Raw genomic sequence first — 18,163 nt, forward strand, 5'->3', positions numbered from 1 at the left:
AAAGGGGATTTCCTATAATTACATCATGAAATCTTAATAACATGCAACTTCAGGGTGCATAACCTGGAACTGAATCCTTCTCTCCCTCCTTTTCAATCTTTTCTCTAGTGTTGAGTTGTGTAAAGAAATGGTGGATGGACTGAGGATAACCTTTGACTTCATTCTTCCATTGATCTTGCTCTATCCCTATGAGCAAGCACAGTTTAAGAAGGTGACTTCATCCAAATTCTTTCTTCCAATCAAAGAAAATACAGCAAACACTAACAGGTAAGTTGGATAGACTCTGAATTGTGTCACTTTCCTCATGATACAGCAAACAGATTTTGTTGAGTACTGAAATACATTTTGAAATAGGGTGAATAATCATAACATGTTGCTTTTGTATTTCAAAATTGCTTTTATAAAATCTTGAACTCTTTCTTCCAACAATTGTTTTTGTGGGCTTTTTTTTGTTCTGGTTTGGAATTTTTGTTGCAACCAGAAGGTTAACTTAACCTTTGAAAGAAATTAAGGTAGAACTAAGTGGTATAGAAGGAAACTGAAATTTTGGGAATAAAGTAAGATTTACATTTCTGTTTAATTGGTGTAAAGGGCTTCAACATTTGAAAAATAAATACTTCTATTTGGGGATTGCAGCTTTTTAAATAATAAGCCACTTGTCCCTCAGTTTTCAAAAGGAGACTTCAACCCTAATTTTGAACAATTATTTAGCTAGATCCATGAAGACATAATTTTTTTTTTTTTAAATCTGGAAAGCTGTTCTCTTTTATAATTATATGAGAGGCTTTCTCCTCATTTCCTAGAAATCAGGAGGAGCTATCCCCGAGTCCACCTCTGCTGAATCCACCAACTCCTCAATCCACAGACAGTCAGCCTACAACAGGAGAGCCAGCAACACCCAAGAGGCGAAAAGCTGAGCCTGAAATGCTACAGTCTCTGAGGCGTTCTACACGTCATACATCGAACTGTGACAGGTTGTCAGAAAGTAGTGCATCTCCACAACCTAAACGGCGGCATCTCGATACGCCTGCTTCAATGCCAAAACTGTTTTTGCATCTGGAAAAGAGTAGGTTGCAGTTTTATGATATTAGTGTAGCTCACCTTTGTGGGCTGCAGAACAAATATGTTTGTCTTGAGTACTTCCTTATTGTCCTATTAACCTTTTGCCTCTAATTTTTTATGCAAAAAGGGGAAATCTGTAGCGACTGTGGGGGAGTTTTAAGCAAGTAATGGAAACTGGGCAGAGGATGGCTTCCGGGAGAATCATGGGAAAGACTTGGAAGTAGGTAGGACCAGTAGTGGGGAGGTGAGATTTGTGGTAAAGGGAGAGCCAACTAAGTGAGAGGACCCTGAGTGGTGACTGGCCTACTGTCACACAGAAGCTGCAGCTGTGACACATGGTAGAGGAGAGGAGGTGGAGCTGCATGCTGGGGTTGTGAAGAGGTAACTTTTTAGGGAGTGAAGGGAGAAGAGCTGGTCAGGATGTTCCATTTGTTTAGTTAAGGGGTAAAGCGCTTCTGAAGTACTGGAATGTTTTTGTTAGCCAGCTGTTTCCAGTGTGCTGAATTACACATACTCTTTCCAGTATAACTGCTTTATTCACAGAATAGTTTCTGTTCTGAAACTTCTTAAATTTCCAACACATTATACAGAGTCCCTTGCCTTGTATGAAGGATCCTGCCTTATTCTTGTCCCTCCCAGCCTCCCCTTTAAAAATAAAAAAAAAAAAATATCCATGATGCTTTGGTGTCAGAAATAGGAATTGTAAATTGAGTTGGAAGAAAAACTTTTTATTCCCCCCTCTCTCTCTCTGTCCTGTTCACTCATAAATTTTGTCCTTTTTAGCTAACATCTTCTATATTCTTTATGGCTTCTAAACTAATAGTAGGCACACTACATTTTATGCCCCTTTGTGGGCAACAAATGAAACTTTTTACTTATTCACACTTGCACTAGTAGAGGCCATCTCATAGCTCATTACACGTGATAGACGTATTACTGTTCTTGTAGGCTGTCCCAGGTGATTGCTCATCCCAGTGATGTGTGGGGGCCACTGGGACCCAGTGTTTTTGCAGATTTTGATTAGTCTGGGTACTTTGGGGTAAAAGAGTTGCAGAACAATACTTGCTCAGAGTTCTGGTGTTTCTGCTGGCTGGCTGTAGGGTGAGGTGGTCTGGGATCTGTAATAGGCTGCTACAAATGGCTCTGTGCCCACCAGATGGGAGGTCACTAGGATTGTTCTAAAAGACATTCCGGGTGAATAGGTTTACAAGGATTTGTCTGAAGTGGTTGGATTAAAAACTGGTTGCCAGGCTTTCACTTGATGATCAGCAGCTCTGAAAATCAGGCCAAAGGTTTTCAGTTGAGCTTTCTGATGGTTGAGTGGCACTCACAGAATCAGCTCTTTTTAGCTCACGTCTGCACAAACTGTCTCATTCACATTGTCCACAAGCATGTGTGACTTTTCTGACCTTGTAATTCATTTAATTCAGACATTTTAAGTGAGATTTCATCATCTGGAAAAATTACTCTAAAAATGGATTCCATGTTTTTGTCTGTCCCAAAGCAAAATCAGGGAACAGGGTCATAAAGTCATAGTTTTTCAGAAGAAAAATAATGTGGTTTAAAAAAAAAAAAAAAATTAAAGGAGCAGATTTGCAGAGTTCTTGTAGATATTCAGTCATATAGGTAAGGCTCTACCAAATTCACAGCCATGAAAAATGTGTAACGGACTATGAAATCTGGTCTTTGTGTGCTTTTACCCGGTACTATACCAATTGCATGGGGGAGACTAGAGTTTCTCAAATTGGGGGTCCTGACCCAAAAGGGAGTTACAGGGCGGTCAAAAGGTTATTTTAGTGGGGGATCATGGTATTGCCACCCTTACTTCTGCACTGCCTTCAGAGCTGGGTGGCCAGAAAGAGATGGCTATCAACTGGGTGCCCTGCTCTGAGGGCAGCGCCCCGCCAGCGCAGCACATAAGTAAGAGTGGCAATGCCATACCATGCCACCTTACTTCTGCGCTGCTGTCTTCAGAGCTGAGTGGCTGGAGAGTGGCGGCTGCTGACTGAGGGCCTACCTCTGCAGGCAGCAGCGCAGAAGTAAGGGTGGCAATACAATACCATGCCATCCTTACTTCTGTGCTGCTGCTGGTGGCGGACTGCCTTCAGAGCAGGGCTCCTGTCAAGCAGTCGCTGCTCTTTGGCCACCCAGTTCTGAAGGCAGCGCCGCCACCTGCAGCAGTGCAGAAGTAAGGGTAGCAGTACCGCAACACCCCCCCCTCCCCAACTAATAAACTTGCAAACCCCCGCCCTCCCGACAACTCCTTTTGGGTCCAGACCCCTATGATTAGAACACCATGAAATTTCAGATTTATATAGCTGAAATCATGAAATTTACTATTTTAAAAAATCCTATGACACTGAAATTGACCAAAATGGACCATGAATTTGGTAGGGCCCTACATATAGGCATACTTTATTTTTATGCCTGGTGAATCAACACAGCTGCAGGAGTGAACTGGATACTTTTCTGGTTCGTACATAACCAGAATTGTTAATAGTTCCCGTGGTAGGATGATCTGTGCAAAGGCAGTTGTCTTCGAATTATTTCTCCTGTTAGACCACTGCCTCTCCAGTAAAGGCAACTAAAGACAGCTTTTTAGTCTTTTAGCAGTGATAATGTATGAACCAGAAAGAAGACATCTGGACTTTAACATCTCAATTGAATTTGCAGTGCTGTCTGTTAGAAAACACGTGTAAACCTGAACAAATTTGATCTGGAAATTTATTTGGATACAATGCTTTCACAACTCTCCAATATCAGTTTTACAAAGTAATTTGTTTTTCTAGCAGTGACCCTCTTCTAAAGTATTGCAAGAGTGTTTCGGGGCTGAGGGCTGAAAAGCCAATGGGTGGGCTGGGGGATTGAACCAAGCCCAAGAAATCCTCTTGCTTAAACCCCACTTGCCCTCTCCCTTGATAACTTTACACAAAAGCTGCAGACTTTACGATTGGTGCAGGTTAGAACTGAAGGGGCAATGGTGTTTTTGTTTTTGTGGGCAGATTTGATAAACTCGTGACAGGTACGTTGGATATTCAGTTTGTTCCTATGTTTAAAGTTTTAAAGGTTTTAGCAGCAGGCTTTGACTCTGTTTAATAGCTGCATAAGAAAACTGACCTTTCTAGCTGAATGAAATAAACGCCACGTTTAATGGATCTTTGTGTAAAGTATTTTTCTGTGTACTTTTTGAAGAAACGCCGGTCCATAGTGGGTCGTCGTCACCTATCACTCTGACCCCTAGCAAAGAAGGGAGTGCAGTATTTGCTGGCTTTGAAGGTAGAAGAAATAACGAATTGAATGAGGTAACAGCTATACTGAAGAGTCATCTCCACAAGTGGTGCTCCAAACTGATGTTAGATTTATGTGGAAAAACTTAGGACCCTGTAAAATGCAACACTTTTTTTTTTTTTTTTAAGAAGGGCAGTAGCATCTCTATAGTTCAGAGTAAAATAGTAATTTCATTACTTATTGGTTTATATGCTTCGTTTCCAGTCCACCCATCACCCTGAAGACTTCTTTTCCGTTCTGTGGCCAAATGGCTTTTTTGTCTGTCCAACACTTATTTTAAAAATGAAGGCACTTTGAAATGTTTGTGTATAAACACAGTAAAACCTTTAAGCAAAATACTTAGTTTAAAATTACTACTCTGAGAAATTAGTGTGACTGGGAAAAATGAAGCTACTGTACTCTCCCCCCCCCCCCCCCTCGGGTTCTGATGAAAAAACAGTATTCTGTGTTTCCGCTGTTAATTCTGTAGGACTAGTTATATAACAAAATGCTTATTCATAGAACTGTGCTGGCATTGGTTGGATAGGCTAATTGACAGTCAGGAGTGCATTTGCATTTAGGAGGCACAGACTCTGCGTTTAACACAGTATTGTAGTGTGTACAGCGAAGCTTTGAATGGTGTTAAACAGCCTTTTTAATATCAAACAAGGAAGTTAAATAAAAGGCGGAATGTAAGAAAATATTTTTAAAAATCTGATTGTCCTCTAATCCAGATCTCTGTGTGAATTAAGTCAGGCTAAAAGCTATACTGTTCTTGATCATACTTTCATGTATTTTTCTAACCAGAATGTTGTATTTAGGTGTTGTCTTGGAAACTGATGCCAGAGAACTATCCCCAAAGTGATCAGCCACCTCCTCCTTCTTACATCTATGGATCTCAGCATTTGCTACGGATGTTTGGTAAAACATAACTCTTGTTTTATGAAACACAATCTTGTATGCTGTACATCTAAATTAATGGTTTTACATTCGTGTTTTAATTTTTTTCCGATAGTGGCCTCAGGTAAATTTGGCTCATAATTTAAAACTATTAGGTTCCAGGTGCACTTACAGAACAGCCATTTAAAAAAACTCTGTGTACCTCAAATTGGTATCACAGCATTGTAAAATGGAAATTTTTATGTTTAACGCAGTTGTCTAGTTGCAGTAAAATATTTTGAAAAATGTGCATTAGATTTTAAACACATTTTGAAAAGAGTGTTCTTTAGATGAGCATTTACAATCTGCCTCTTGGGTGCTGAAGCCACAGACAGAGTTCTGAGCTCACTTTGCTGGCTCTGTAGCAGTTATATATCGAGAGAGATATCCAGTGCATGTCAAGAAACCGAAGTAACAGTATTAACTTCCTCATTCTATTTCTAATGGACATTAAGTGCTTGGTGGTGGTGATTATAAATACTTTATAAAGAGAAGAGAAGCTGTTCGGGGAAAGATTTTTATATGCCTCTTCTATGAGTATTAAGTCAAATATTGAGTAAAAGCAATTAAACTGTAGACTAAGTATTTTGTTTATTTCTCTGTTTATTTACAGTTAAACTTCCAGAGATACTGGGGAAGATGTGCTTTCCTGACAAAAATCTAAAAGTTTTGGTAAAACATTTTGAACTGTTCTTGAGGTAATTTGACATCATATACTACATGTAAAAATGATGAGGTAATATTGGCCTAAACTTTCAAGGGTAATTAGTGATTCTGGATGCCTTGATTTTTGGGTGCCTGATGCAATATCCTAAAAGGCCTGACGTTTTTTTTTTGTTTTGTTTTTTTCCCCAGGAAGTTCTGAGTGCCATTGAAAATCAGACTCCTGTAAGGCATGTGATTGGGAATGCAAAAATCACTAGTCATTCTTGACAGTTTAGGTCACTGAGTCCATGTGGTGTAACTGCCAGAGCAAATTATCATCCTTAAACTTTGCCATAACTTTTGTTAAGGTGCTTCCGTAATTGATTGGCTCAAGGGGAAAGCAGAACTTTCATCTGTAGTCTGTGATGGGCATACAGTGGTTCAGAATTATAGCACATAAAACTTTTATTGTTGACCACCAGACATCTATCATCCCATCTGTCTTGGCCTGGAGATAAATTTTATAAATTAACATAAATGTACATATGCTCAGCTTGCATTGAGGTCATAACCTGAAGACAGTGAAGTTACACAGATAGAACTGAGGGAAGAAATTCAGTCCCCAGAACCTTTGATAAAGATATTAACTTAATAAAAGGAAAGAACCAGCCTGTATTTTAGGTCCCAACACAAGTTTCCCAAGGTTGAAGCTATAAAAATCTTGTAAACTGAATGTACTTGGTCAGGAAGGCATTGAAAGAACATGAATAAACCTCTTTTAATGTCACTTCGTGTGTGTCTTCAAAGTAGTCACACACTGAAAAGTGGTTATGTGGAACTAATGTATCAGAAGGTGTGTAAGATTATTATGTCTGTATAGTTTATGAAATGACTTGCTGTGTTGATTATTGAAAACAAAACAAATCCTAATTGTTACAGTATACCACAGTGTAACTTTAAAGCGTATAACTTTACAGTTGTGGTGAGAACGGTACAGGTTTTTGATCACTTATTTTTATTTGATAAGCCCTTCCAATAGTAGTCAACATTTACTCACCCTAATATGCTTGTAACAGGATCACCATTATTCAGCATTTGGATATTGTTTTTGCTTGGATTGACTATTATCACCTTGCTGTACCTCAGTTACCTGTGTCTGGATGACAACTCCTCACTTCCATAATATGTACAGTCTGCATTTTGTTAGATAGTAGCCTTGAAAGATTATCACAAATACTTATCAGGCAAGGCACAATATCTCTTTGCATATCCTTGCCATTGGGCAAAAAATTTAAAGGTATTTTACAAACAAGTTACAGAGAGGGAGAAAATTGCCTTTTACAAGTGGCTGTCTAGAATTTTGCCAGACACTTTAGTCCATATCTGTCTTACTTCCATCAGATTATCATGCTGAAATTTCTACTCTTAATCACTAACATACCACCTAATTATGGATGTTGCTGAACTATTTCAAGTTTTAACTTATAAAAATAAACTTTTTGTTGGTTCGTAGTGATGGTTGAGCAGAGCTTCTAGCTTAGTGTTTCTTTGATCTCTCTCTCGTATATTGCATAGTTTCTGTGCCTCTGTTCCACTGTCTTCCGTATATGGTCTCAGTCATGGAAGTATCTAAGCACCTCCTGACTATTTTTATCTTTAAAAACAATGTCTTTGACCCTATGTCCTTATTTGAAAAGTTTGGGTACTATATTGATATCAAACGTGTATTTGTGTCTTGTAGTGAGAGCGTCTTTCTGCCATCCCTAGACTACTGGTAGCCTGAAACATTTGCCTTAACAAACGTGGCATCACTAAAAAGTGCTTTCATTTTTCAAGGCTTACCTACTATTATTCTGCTTTTAAAGGCACTCCCAATTTTATATATTGAGGGTGCAGTAGCCTATATTTTTAAAGCTATTCAGTTGACTTAATACATTGCTGCTGGAAATCCTTTCATTTGGCTCTCAATCCAACTCCATTTTAACTTGTTTTATTATATTTTAAGGCACGAAATGATTATGGCCTTCGTATGTGGTGGAGCTTTTATCACAATGTATCTTAATCTATGTGTTGAGGTTAGAATCAGCAAGTTGCTAGCACGTTCAAATTGTAACTCAAAATCTTAGAAAAAGGCCTCCAGCTATCTTTCTATGAAACTCTATTCTTATTACTGTAGTCAGTACTCTGTTACATGTTTTTAAAGAAAACTAATTGTTTCATGGTGCTTGCTAAACAATTTTTGTGAGGTGCTTTCCAAACGAAGGAGACTGATGCCTTTTTAATTCTCTGCGTCTCTTATGCTGAATTACTATTTTTATAATCTGTAGACCGTTGGAAATATTTGCTTTTAATTTGTGGACCCCTCTAAAGGAAAGTTTCCTAAATGTAGCTCTTGCTATAGGAGGTTTTTACTCCTGTTTTATGTGAATTTCTGACAATTTTTGTAAAATAGATTCTGAATTTTTGCTGTAATTGCCCCACTAGGAAGGACCTTTATCTTTATTAGCCAGCCATTAAACTGCTTTTCTTAGCAGGTATACTAGCATCTATTCAGCAAGGATATTTAGAATCCAAAGTAGTTTAATGGATTTTTCTCCCTAGAGCAGTGGTCACCAACTGGTCAATTGTGATCGACAGGTCGATCCTAGAGGATTTCCCAGTCGATCGCAATCTCTGGTGGTGCAGTGGGGCTGCAGCTAGGGCAGGGGTCCCACGCCGCTCCTGGAAGCGGCTAGTGTGCCCCCAGGGGTGGGAGGTCAGGGGTCTCCTTCCACGTGCTGCTCCTGCATGAAAGCACCATCCCTGAGCCCCTCCCAGAGCCGTCACCCCATATCCCCTCCTGCACCCGGAACCCCCCCCCCATATCCCAAGCCTCAGCCCTGACCCCCCTCTCGGGGTGCAGGAGTTGTGGCTCTAACACTTAGCCCCAGCCAGGAGCCCCTCCTGCACCCACGCTTCCTCCCAGAACTTGCACCCCAAACCCCATCCTGCACCCCTGCCCCAGGCTCAACCCAGAGCTCCCTCCTACACTGTGAACCCCTTGGCCCCAGCCCAGAGCCAGCACCCTCTCCCGAACCCCAACCCTGTACCCCAGCCCGGTGAAAGTGAGTGAGGGTGGGAGAGAGTGAGTGGCGGGGGAAAGGGGAGAGGAGTGAGCAGGGCAGGGCTCTGAGGAAGGGGCAGAGGCCTCGGGGAAGGGGCAAAGGCGGAGTAGATCCTAAGGTTGCCCTTAAAAGTGATCTTGGGTATAAAAAGATTGGAGACCACTGCCCTAGAGAATATAATTTGCAAAAACTCAGAACTTCAGAACCTTAATTTTAAAGGTAAAAATAATTGTTTTTAAAATTGTTAAATTAGTCCTTAACAAAGGAGAAATTGAGTGAAGAGAACTTAACTCTTCATGTTGGCTTTCTCCTCATATTGCATATGCTAGCAGTCTTCCACATTTGGAGAGGAAGATGACTAGTGAATGTTCAGTGTGGAGTCTCTTTTCCCTCTCCCCTGCACTTTGAGTGAGATTTATTTCGCCTTTAATAAATAGGAGCTGAGTTTGTTAGAGACAAGCAGCCTACTCACCTGAGGACAGTTCAGTGAACGTCTCGGTGAGAAGTTGGACAGTTCAGAATGGCAGGCTGAAGATCTCTCATTTTTTTTCTTTAACTTGTGGCTGATCGAAGGGAAGAGATCTACGCTGTCCATATCAATATAACGGTGTTCCTAAACCCCTTTTTAACTAACCAGTATAGATCAGGCATAAGTAGTTTGCTATTACACTATTGGCATGAACCATGTTTAAATTTTATTTAAGAAAAAAATCAGTTAAGCATTTTGATATCTAGTGTAGACAGGGATTTAATCTCTGAATTTTAGAGAGATGAATTTAGCGTTTAAATTTATAGTTTCACTTAAGTCTTTGGGCTATTGCAGTCTATCCTGAATTGAGAAACTTTCTTTGATATACCACTTTTGTCTGGAAGCTCATTTTACACTACATTTGCTCACAGCCTGGTGGATGTTATAAATGAGATACTGCTCTGTAATACTTCTCAGTCAAATGTCAGATTGTTTCTGGACATGATTGATTTCAATTTTCCAGAATAAATATATTGTAGTAAGAAATATAGAAAATATACACTGTTTGTTTTTTCATTAAATGAACAGTGTACCCATTGTGCTCAGCAGAGCAGTCTTATAGACTATAGTGAGCATTTCTTCATGTACTGTTGAGAAATGAATTTTAAGTACAGTACACTTTTTGCAAATTAAAACTGGCACTTGAGAGAACACTGACCCTGAGTCCTAAACAGCTCAAAACACTTGCTGTAAGAAGGTAAAACTGGGTTGCCATTGAGGCTAGTGCCTAACTTGCCATTTCTTGGTTGTGATAATAGAGTATTCTATCAGTAATCCCTTCTAGTCCTACACTTCTGTGATTCTAGGCAGCTTGGGTTAAAGTGATCATGAAACGGTAGAGTTCATGATTCTAAGGACTGGTAGGAGGGAAAACAGCACAACAAAGATAACATATTTCAAGAAGGCAGACTTTAACAAACTCAGGGATTTGGTAGGTCAGATCCCATAGGAAACAAGTATAAGGGGAAAAGCAGTTGGAGAAAGTTTGGCAGTTTTTCAAAGAGACATTATTACTGACACACGAGCAAACTATCCCACTCCATAGGGAAGATAGGAAGTATGGTGAGAGAGCCTCCTGGCTTAACAAGGAGATTTTCAATAATTTGAAACTCAAAAACAGGTCCTTCAAAAAGTGGAAACTAGGTCAAATTATGAAGAATGAATATGGGAAAAAAACAATGTAAGCATGTAGGGACAAAAGTAGAAAGGCCAAGCCACAGAATGAAATTATACTAGCTAGAGACATAGCTCTAGCTATGTCTAGACATAGCTCTAGCTATGTCTAGACATAGCTCTAGCTATGTCTAGACATAGCTCTAGCTATGTCTAGACATAGCTCTAGCTATGTCTAGACATAGCTCTAGCTATGTCATAGCTTCCTCATAGCAAGAGGAAGACCAAAGGCAGGGTAGGCACATTACTCAGTGGGGGGGAGGGGGGAGGAGACAATAACAGAAAATGTGGAAATGACGGAAGTGCTAAATACCTTTTTTTTTTTTTTTTGGTTAGTAGCAATTGGACATCTAATATAGTGAATGCCAGTGAAAATTAAGTAGGATCTGAGGTTAAAATAGGCAAAAACAAGTTAAAAATTACTTAGACAAGTTAGATGTCTTCAAGTCACCCAGGCCTGATGAATTACATCCTAGAATACTCAAGGAGCTCACTGAGGAGATATCTGACCTGTTAACAGTTATCTTAGAAAAGTCATGGCGGATGGGGGAGATTCCAGAGGACTGGAAGAGGGCAAATAGTACCAATCTATGAAAAGGGGAATAAGGAAAACCCAGGGAGTTACAGACCAGTCAGCTTAACTTCAGTACCAAGAAAGATAATGGAGCAAATAATTAACCAATCAATTTTGCAGACACCTACAAGATAATAAGGTGATAAGTATCAGTCTGGATTTGTCAAGAACAAACCGTGTCAAACCAGCCTAATAGCTTTCTTTGACAGGGTAACAAGCCTTGTCGATGCGGGGAAGTGGTAGATGTGGTATATTTTGACTTTAGTAAAGCTTTTGGTACTGTCTTGCATGGTCTCATGAACAAACTAGGGAAATATAGCTTAGCTACAGCTACTATAAGGTGGATGCATGACTGGTTGGAAAATCATTCCCAGAGAGTAGTTTTCAGTGGTTATCAGTTAAGCTGGAAGAGCATATAGTATGGGGTCCCGCAGAGATCTGTCCTAGGTCTGGTTCTGTTCAATATTTTCATAAATGATTTAGATAATGGCATAGAGAGTACAGTTATAAAGTCTGAGAACGATACCGAGCTGGGAGGGGTTGCAAGTGCTGTGGAGGATAGGATTGTAATTCAAAATGATCTGGACAAACTGGAGAAATGGTCTGGAGTAAATAGGATGAAATTCAATAAGGACAAATGCTAAGTATTCCACTTAGGAACAGTCAGGTGTACACATATAAAATGGGAAATGACTGCCTGGGATAGAGTACTGCAGAAAGGTATCTGGAGGTCATAGTGGATCACAAACTAAATAGGAGTCAACACTGTTGCGCAAAAAGAAAAGGCAAACATCATTATGGGATGTGTCTGCAGGAGTGTTGTAAGCAAGACATAAGAAATAATTCTTCCACTGTACTCTGTGCTGATAAGGCCTCAGTTGGAGTGTCATGTCCAGTTCTCGGCACCACATTTCAGGAAAGATGTGGACAAATTGGAGAAAGTCCAGAGAGCAACAAGAATGATTAAAGGCATAGAAAACATGACCTGTGAAGAAGGACTGAAAAAGATGGGTTTGTTTCATCTTGAGAAGAGAAGACTGAGGGGGAGGGACAAGTTTTCAAGTACATAAAAGGTTGTTACAAGGAGGAGGGTGAAAAATTGATCTTAACCTCTGAGGATAGGACAAGAAACAATGGGCTTAAATTGCAGCAGTTGAAGCTGAGGTGGTATATTAGGAAAAACTTTCTAACAGTCAGGGTAGTTAAGCATTGAAAAAAATTGTCTAGGGAGGCTATGGAATTTCCATCATTGGAGGTTTTTAAGAACAGGTTAGACAAACACCCATAAGGAATAGTCTAGTTATTACTTAGTTCTGCCTTAAATGCGGGGGACTGGACCAGATTACGTATTGAGGTCCCGTCGAGTCCTATACTTGTATGATTTTACCACTAGGCTCATAGAGGTACATGCATATTTGGTGACACTGAAATTAGGTCTGTAAGATTGGTCGTGTCATACACAGCACCAAGAGAAGAGGTGACTTGAGAGAGATGAGATTATTTACTGTAAGACTTTATTTTTCCATAACCATCTGAAGGGTAGCATAACTATGAAAGGCAGATATTATGGGATTATTTTGCTTAACATTATTCTGACATGTGAAGGCTGTTGCCACAGAAGTACAGTTAATGAGGGGAAATTTTAATTTCTTTAGTAGATCCATGTGTCTAGGAATTCTCACTCTTGGGACTTTGGTAGTTCTGGAATGGCACTGGGTGTAACTCCCCCCAGTTCAAAGCTTTTCTGACGTAATGAGTTTAAGATAGTAGGTGCTGTTACAAGAACTCCTTTTAGTCACAGTGTACAATAGGACAAACCACCTACGAAAGTTGCCTCAAGCCTTCCTGCCAGATACCACGGGTACAGTGTAAGAATTTGTTTTTCCCCAATTACGTAATTTGTCTATTTTTAATAAAATGTGCTATTGGGCTGTAAACTCTTTGGAGCAGGTGTCACAGATTTCTGTGTCGTATGAGGCACCTAGCATACCTCGATCTGCTGCTTAAATAATAAAAGATGGTACTGTATTAGTGTGAACTACCGCACCCATTTGCCATAATTCTGATCGAGCGCAGCCACCTCTCAATGAAAAGGGATGTTCACGTTCTTTCCTCCTACATCCTTGGTATCTGTCAGCCAAGGGTACCAGTTATAATTAGTCTTCCATGTTGTAGACCCCTCTCTAGTGGAAATGGTCTTTCAGTCAAATCTATTTGTTTCATGTAGGTCCTTGAACAGCTTCCAGAAGGCTACAGCTATTCACCATTTCTCTTCACTACTTTTCTACTATTTATTCATTAGGATTTAGAGAAAATTATGTTAGTTCCTAAAATGACACTTCTAAAAAATTTATCTTTGCGAGTCCAACATGTGGCTTTTCAGATTATAGGAAAGTGCTTTCCTAGTAGTCAATAGCTTTTTCCGTTAGAAGCTAATATTCTTATTAAAACTCAGTCAATCCTGTAGGCAGCTATTTCATTGCATTCCTTAAAACTTTCTTTTAAAAATATTTTAAAGCAGCCCACTTCCTGTACTGCTGGTCTCAAACCTTTTGCATTATGGCAGTAAAAAATTTTTTCTTTTCATACTTTGAATATTTTCTGTAGGGAGTCAGATCAATATTTGACAGAAGTATACAGGAGTTTAATCTGATGAGACAATGAGAAAAGTCTTGAGTGGTTATTTTCTGTTGAAAATCAAAGTTGTTGCAGAAGATGTGAATTTACGAAAAAATGTCCACTGAATTCTGCAGCCATACTATTTCTGCGAGTAATAAGTAATTTTGTTACTCATTGTAGTAGTCAAGTGTGTCCACTAGTCTGTGCTAATGTGCAATTAATGTTAAGCGGTTGTGCTACTAGAAGCTTCATGCAAGTATGATAAGGTTACAGATTTTAGATACTCAGTTGATAAATATTTAACAGAATATTTTATATATTTTAAGAAAAGACGTTTGCTACTGAGCTGGGAAGATGAGGTGAGTTGAAACATTCTGAGATAAGAGCTGGTTAAAAGTTGTTATCTAACAAATGTGACCCCTGTCAGGAGCCTGGTTCTGTTGCCATTTCTCATGTTGAGAAGTGCTTTATTCTCGTGAATAATCTCTCTGATTCAGGAAAGTATACCTATTTAGGACAGTAATTAATCACATGCTTAAGAGCTTTCCTGAATCAGGACCTAAATATGGCAGAATCAGTTATTCACGTAGCTGGAGTTGCATAGCGTAGGTTGACTTACTGCGGTAGTGTAGACAGCCTAAGTTTTACCCTCTGAAATATTTCAACCAAACTGATGTCCATCACAGATGCTCCCATTTTATTAATGTAATTTAAAATTACTTCATCCTAGGATCCACCTGTTGATGCTGGGATCAAAGAGAATGTCACCTTACATTAGAAATTTGTTCACGTTTTGTTTGTGGACTGCAAACTTAATTGCTCTTTCATAAATTCAGAATTAGAGTTAATGAGGGACTCTTATTAGCTCATTTCTGCTTAAGTGCTTCATTCCAACTCTTTATTCAACCCACCTATCCCAGGGACAGAGACAAAGCGTAGCCAAGTCCACTAGTATTTTATCGTTCAGCATTCCTTGTTTTAAAAAACCCCCTACTATATTTATGGTAGGCTTTTTGTAGTGTTTTCTTAAAGTAAAATAGGTGCATACTACATATGACAAACAGTTTCTGTGGGAGCACGGAGAGTTTTTCGTTGACTCTTCAAATAGATTTATTTTTTTTTAAGGAGTGCCATCATATGTCCTCTAAGTGTTGCATAAAGTCTTTGGTTGTGCAGCCTGGTAAACTTAGCAGAGTGGCACTACATTCTCTTGTGATCAACTAAGGTGTGTGGTGGAGACAGATTACTCAAATCTTGATTACTGCATCGAATTCTGGTTCTATATTAGCTTTTATTCAGCAATAAAAGTTTTCCCACTCCTTTTTATTCGTCTTGGCAACTGCCAAAATACTGAACTATAAAATACTTTATAGTGAATATAAATGGATCTTCAGTTTCTTTGATTGTGAAGTCGCCTTTTATTCTTTTAGGACCAGATACATAGGGAACCATTGTAATTTCTGTGAACAGAAAGCTGTAATAATACATCTATAACTATGCTGAACCACTAAATATAATTTTTTAACCTCAGTTGAGGGTAATTTTCATAGAAGTCTTCAATCCTATCTATCTTCCCCCTAATCGTATGTGTCTTTCTGCTAGCCTGTTAGGTACTGAGCAAAATCTCCTGATAGCTTTTGCAGAAACCAGTGTGAAACCAGTAGAATGTGCATATTATATTGCATATAAAAAACTAAGTTAAAAACAGAGTGCACAGTATTCATAAGTTGGGAAATGTCAGAATGAAGATTGCCCTTCAGTTTGACCTTTATACACCTGCATTATGATAGTCTTGCTCAGCATCAGAATCTGTGACAGAGCCTATGGAATCCTTGCTTTAAACACAAAGGAACATCCTTTCCCCCTCGCCCCCCTGTAACCCTCTTGCTCAAATACATAATGCCAGAATTAAGTTAACTTGGTAGTTTGAATTTTTCTAATGTAGTTTTCTGTATGTAGCTTCCTAAGCAACTCCATTCCCCTCTCTACCTGTCCCAAAGGCACAATTCTATCACATGGAAACATATATTGTCCCCCCTCCCCCCTGTCTTGGCCCATCAACAAGATTTAAAATTCGGACCTTTTATGCCAAATATAGAGGTCTGCCAGCCTACACTGTTGACTTTCTATAATTAACACCTGTGAGACTGAATGAAACTTCATAGGATGGCAGAGCCCACTCTAAACAAATAATGATGAATCAAAGATGTTCACTAGATAAAATGTCTATCTTTTATTGCTTCCATTATTTTATTTTTATAAATATTGAAGTAGTGGTCTTGCTTAAGCAAAACCAGAGAAATAACATGTTTGATACCCTGGTCTGAAGAAAGTTTTAAGTAGAGACAAGTGTTGTAGAGAACACATTTCCATGGTTGCTGTATTCTGTTTCTATTTAAAGTGAAAGGTAAGCATCTGAGCTTTTAGTAATTAATGTATTCCTGTTTACATTGCCTTATGTGTAGAATATTCTTTTTCAGTATTCTTTGCTGCTTCAGATTTCTTAATATATAAGATCAAAAGAAATTACTTATTTAAGGGAGCTTAGTGAGGAATAAGGTTGGAGAAATGTACAGTTTTTTTGATACATTATATGCTGAACATCATTGATACCACTTATATCTAGATCGTATATACTGAAGTATTTATTATACTAAATTTACTGACTGGAATTCTGGCTTCTAACAGATAACTCCCGTCCAACAGCCAAGCACAATGGGACCAAATTTCCATTCCTTACCTACCAATGCACAAATGTGCAAAGTATGGCTAATAGTTGAAAATACTAAGTGATATAAAACTTATTTATTTTCTACAGGGATTATTTTTGAGGAGGAGGGGTTTTTTTTGTTTTTTGTTTTTTTACTAAACTCCTCCGTTCCCAAACCCTGGTTTCACTTGTATGTGTCCCAGAGAAGGGAGATTTCAGAGTAACAGCCGTGTTAGTCTGTATTCGCAAAAAGAAAAGGAGTACTTGTGGCACCTTAGAGACTAACCAATTTATTTGAGCATGAGCTTTCGTGAGCTACAGCTCACTTCATCGGATGCATACCATGGAAACTGCAGCAGACTTTATATACACACAGAGAATATGAAACAATACCTCCTCCCACCCCACTGTCCTGCTGGTAATAGCTTATCTAAAGTGATCATCAAGTTGGGCCATTTCCAGCACAAATCCAGGTTTTCTCGCCCTCCACCCCCCCACACAAATTCACTCTCCTGCTGGTGATACCCATCCAAAGTGACAACTCTCCACACAATGCGCATGATAATGAAGGTGGGCCACCCCCAGCACAAATCCAGGCCTTCTCACCCCCCCCCCCCCCACCTCCATACACACACAAACTCACTTTCCTGCTGGCAATAGCTCATCCAAACTGACCACTCTCAAAGTTTAAATCCAAGTTAAACCAGAACATCTGGGGTGGGGGGGGGTAGGAAAAAACAAGGGGAAATAGGCTACCTTGCATAATGGCTTAGCCACTCCCAGTCTCTATTTAAGCCTAAATTAATAGTATCCAATTTGCAAATGAATTCCAATTCAGCAGTTTCTCGCTGGAGTCTGGATTTGAAGTTTTTTTGTTTTAAGATAGCGACCTTCATGTCTGTGATTGCGTGACCAGAGAGATTGAAGTGTTCTCCGACTGGTTTATGAATGTTATAATTCTTGACATCTGATTTGTGGAGAGTGTGTCAGTTTTAGCAGCCCTCTCCCCAAGTGTTGGTGGCTGCATCATTGCTTCTTGGGCTCAGCTCTCCAGCCTACACTGCTTGGGCTTCCCTAATGTTTCTGTATCAAAGCTGGGCTCCAGCTGTGGCTCCCAACCCCCTTTTTTGCATGGCTTCATGGAAGAGTGAAGGGAATGTGCACTGTAAGCCAGTTAACTTCCCCTTATGGGGAAAGCTGGAGAGCAAGAGGCAGGTTGCAGCAGAACAAGGAGATGACAAAATGTCACCCCACTGCAACAAAATGATGCATTTTGTGGCATCTTGGAAAAATGCCAAATTATGTGGCTGTGGATCTGCCGTGTCTACAAAGGAACAAGTGTGTGTGGAATCAGGGTCTGCCCTAGACCAAATGACACCCCAAGCAAGGAACGTCTTCGGTGCCTCCCTCTTTTGTTAAACTTTTGAGTACCTTATTTGTTGTTGCAGTTGTAGCCCATTTCACGACTTTGATGCACTGCTTGCATGCATGATTTATCCCCATCATTTAAGATGATAAAGTTGCATGCTAGGATCTGTAAA

General features: G+C 39.5%; 1 protein-coding gene across 6 annotated transcripts in view; it reads left to right on the forward strand.

The window, feature by feature from the left end:
• The window catches only part of MSL3 (MSL complex subunit 3), a 39,521-nt gene that overhangs the window by 15,179 nt on the left and 6,179 nt on the right, over nucleotides 1–18,163 (forward strand). For 3 of the 6 annotated variants that reach the window (XM_073354823.2, XM_073354829.2, XM_073354838.2), the window contains exons 8-12: nucleotides 109–267; nucleotides 804–1,066; nucleotides 4,255–4,364; nucleotides 5,151–5,250; nucleotides 5,882–5,966. In XM_073354823.2, coding sequence (XP_073210924.1) covers nucleotides 109–267; nucleotides 804–1,066; nucleotides 4,255–4,364; nucleotides 5,151–5,250; nucleotides 5,882–5,966 — 717 coding nt within the window. Of the gene's footprint in view, nucleotides 1–108; nucleotides 268–803; nucleotides 1,067–4,254; nucleotides 4,365–5,150; nucleotides 5,251–5,881; nucleotides 5,967–6,123; nucleotides 7,364–14,238; nucleotides 14,629–18,163 lie in introns of those variants that run through there. The other 3 variants (XM_073354846.2, XM_073354853.2, XR_013636171.1) reach the window with 3 other exon arrangements.

The sequence above is a fragment of the Lepidochelys kempii genome, chromosome 1 (assembly GCF_965140285.1).
Source record: "Lepidochelys kempii isolate rLepKem1 chromosome 1, rLepKem1.hap1, whole genome shotgun sequence".
In the NCBI taxonomy this organism is placed as follows: Eukaryota; Metazoa; Chordata; order Testudines; family Cheloniidae; genus Lepidochelys; species Lepidochelys kempii.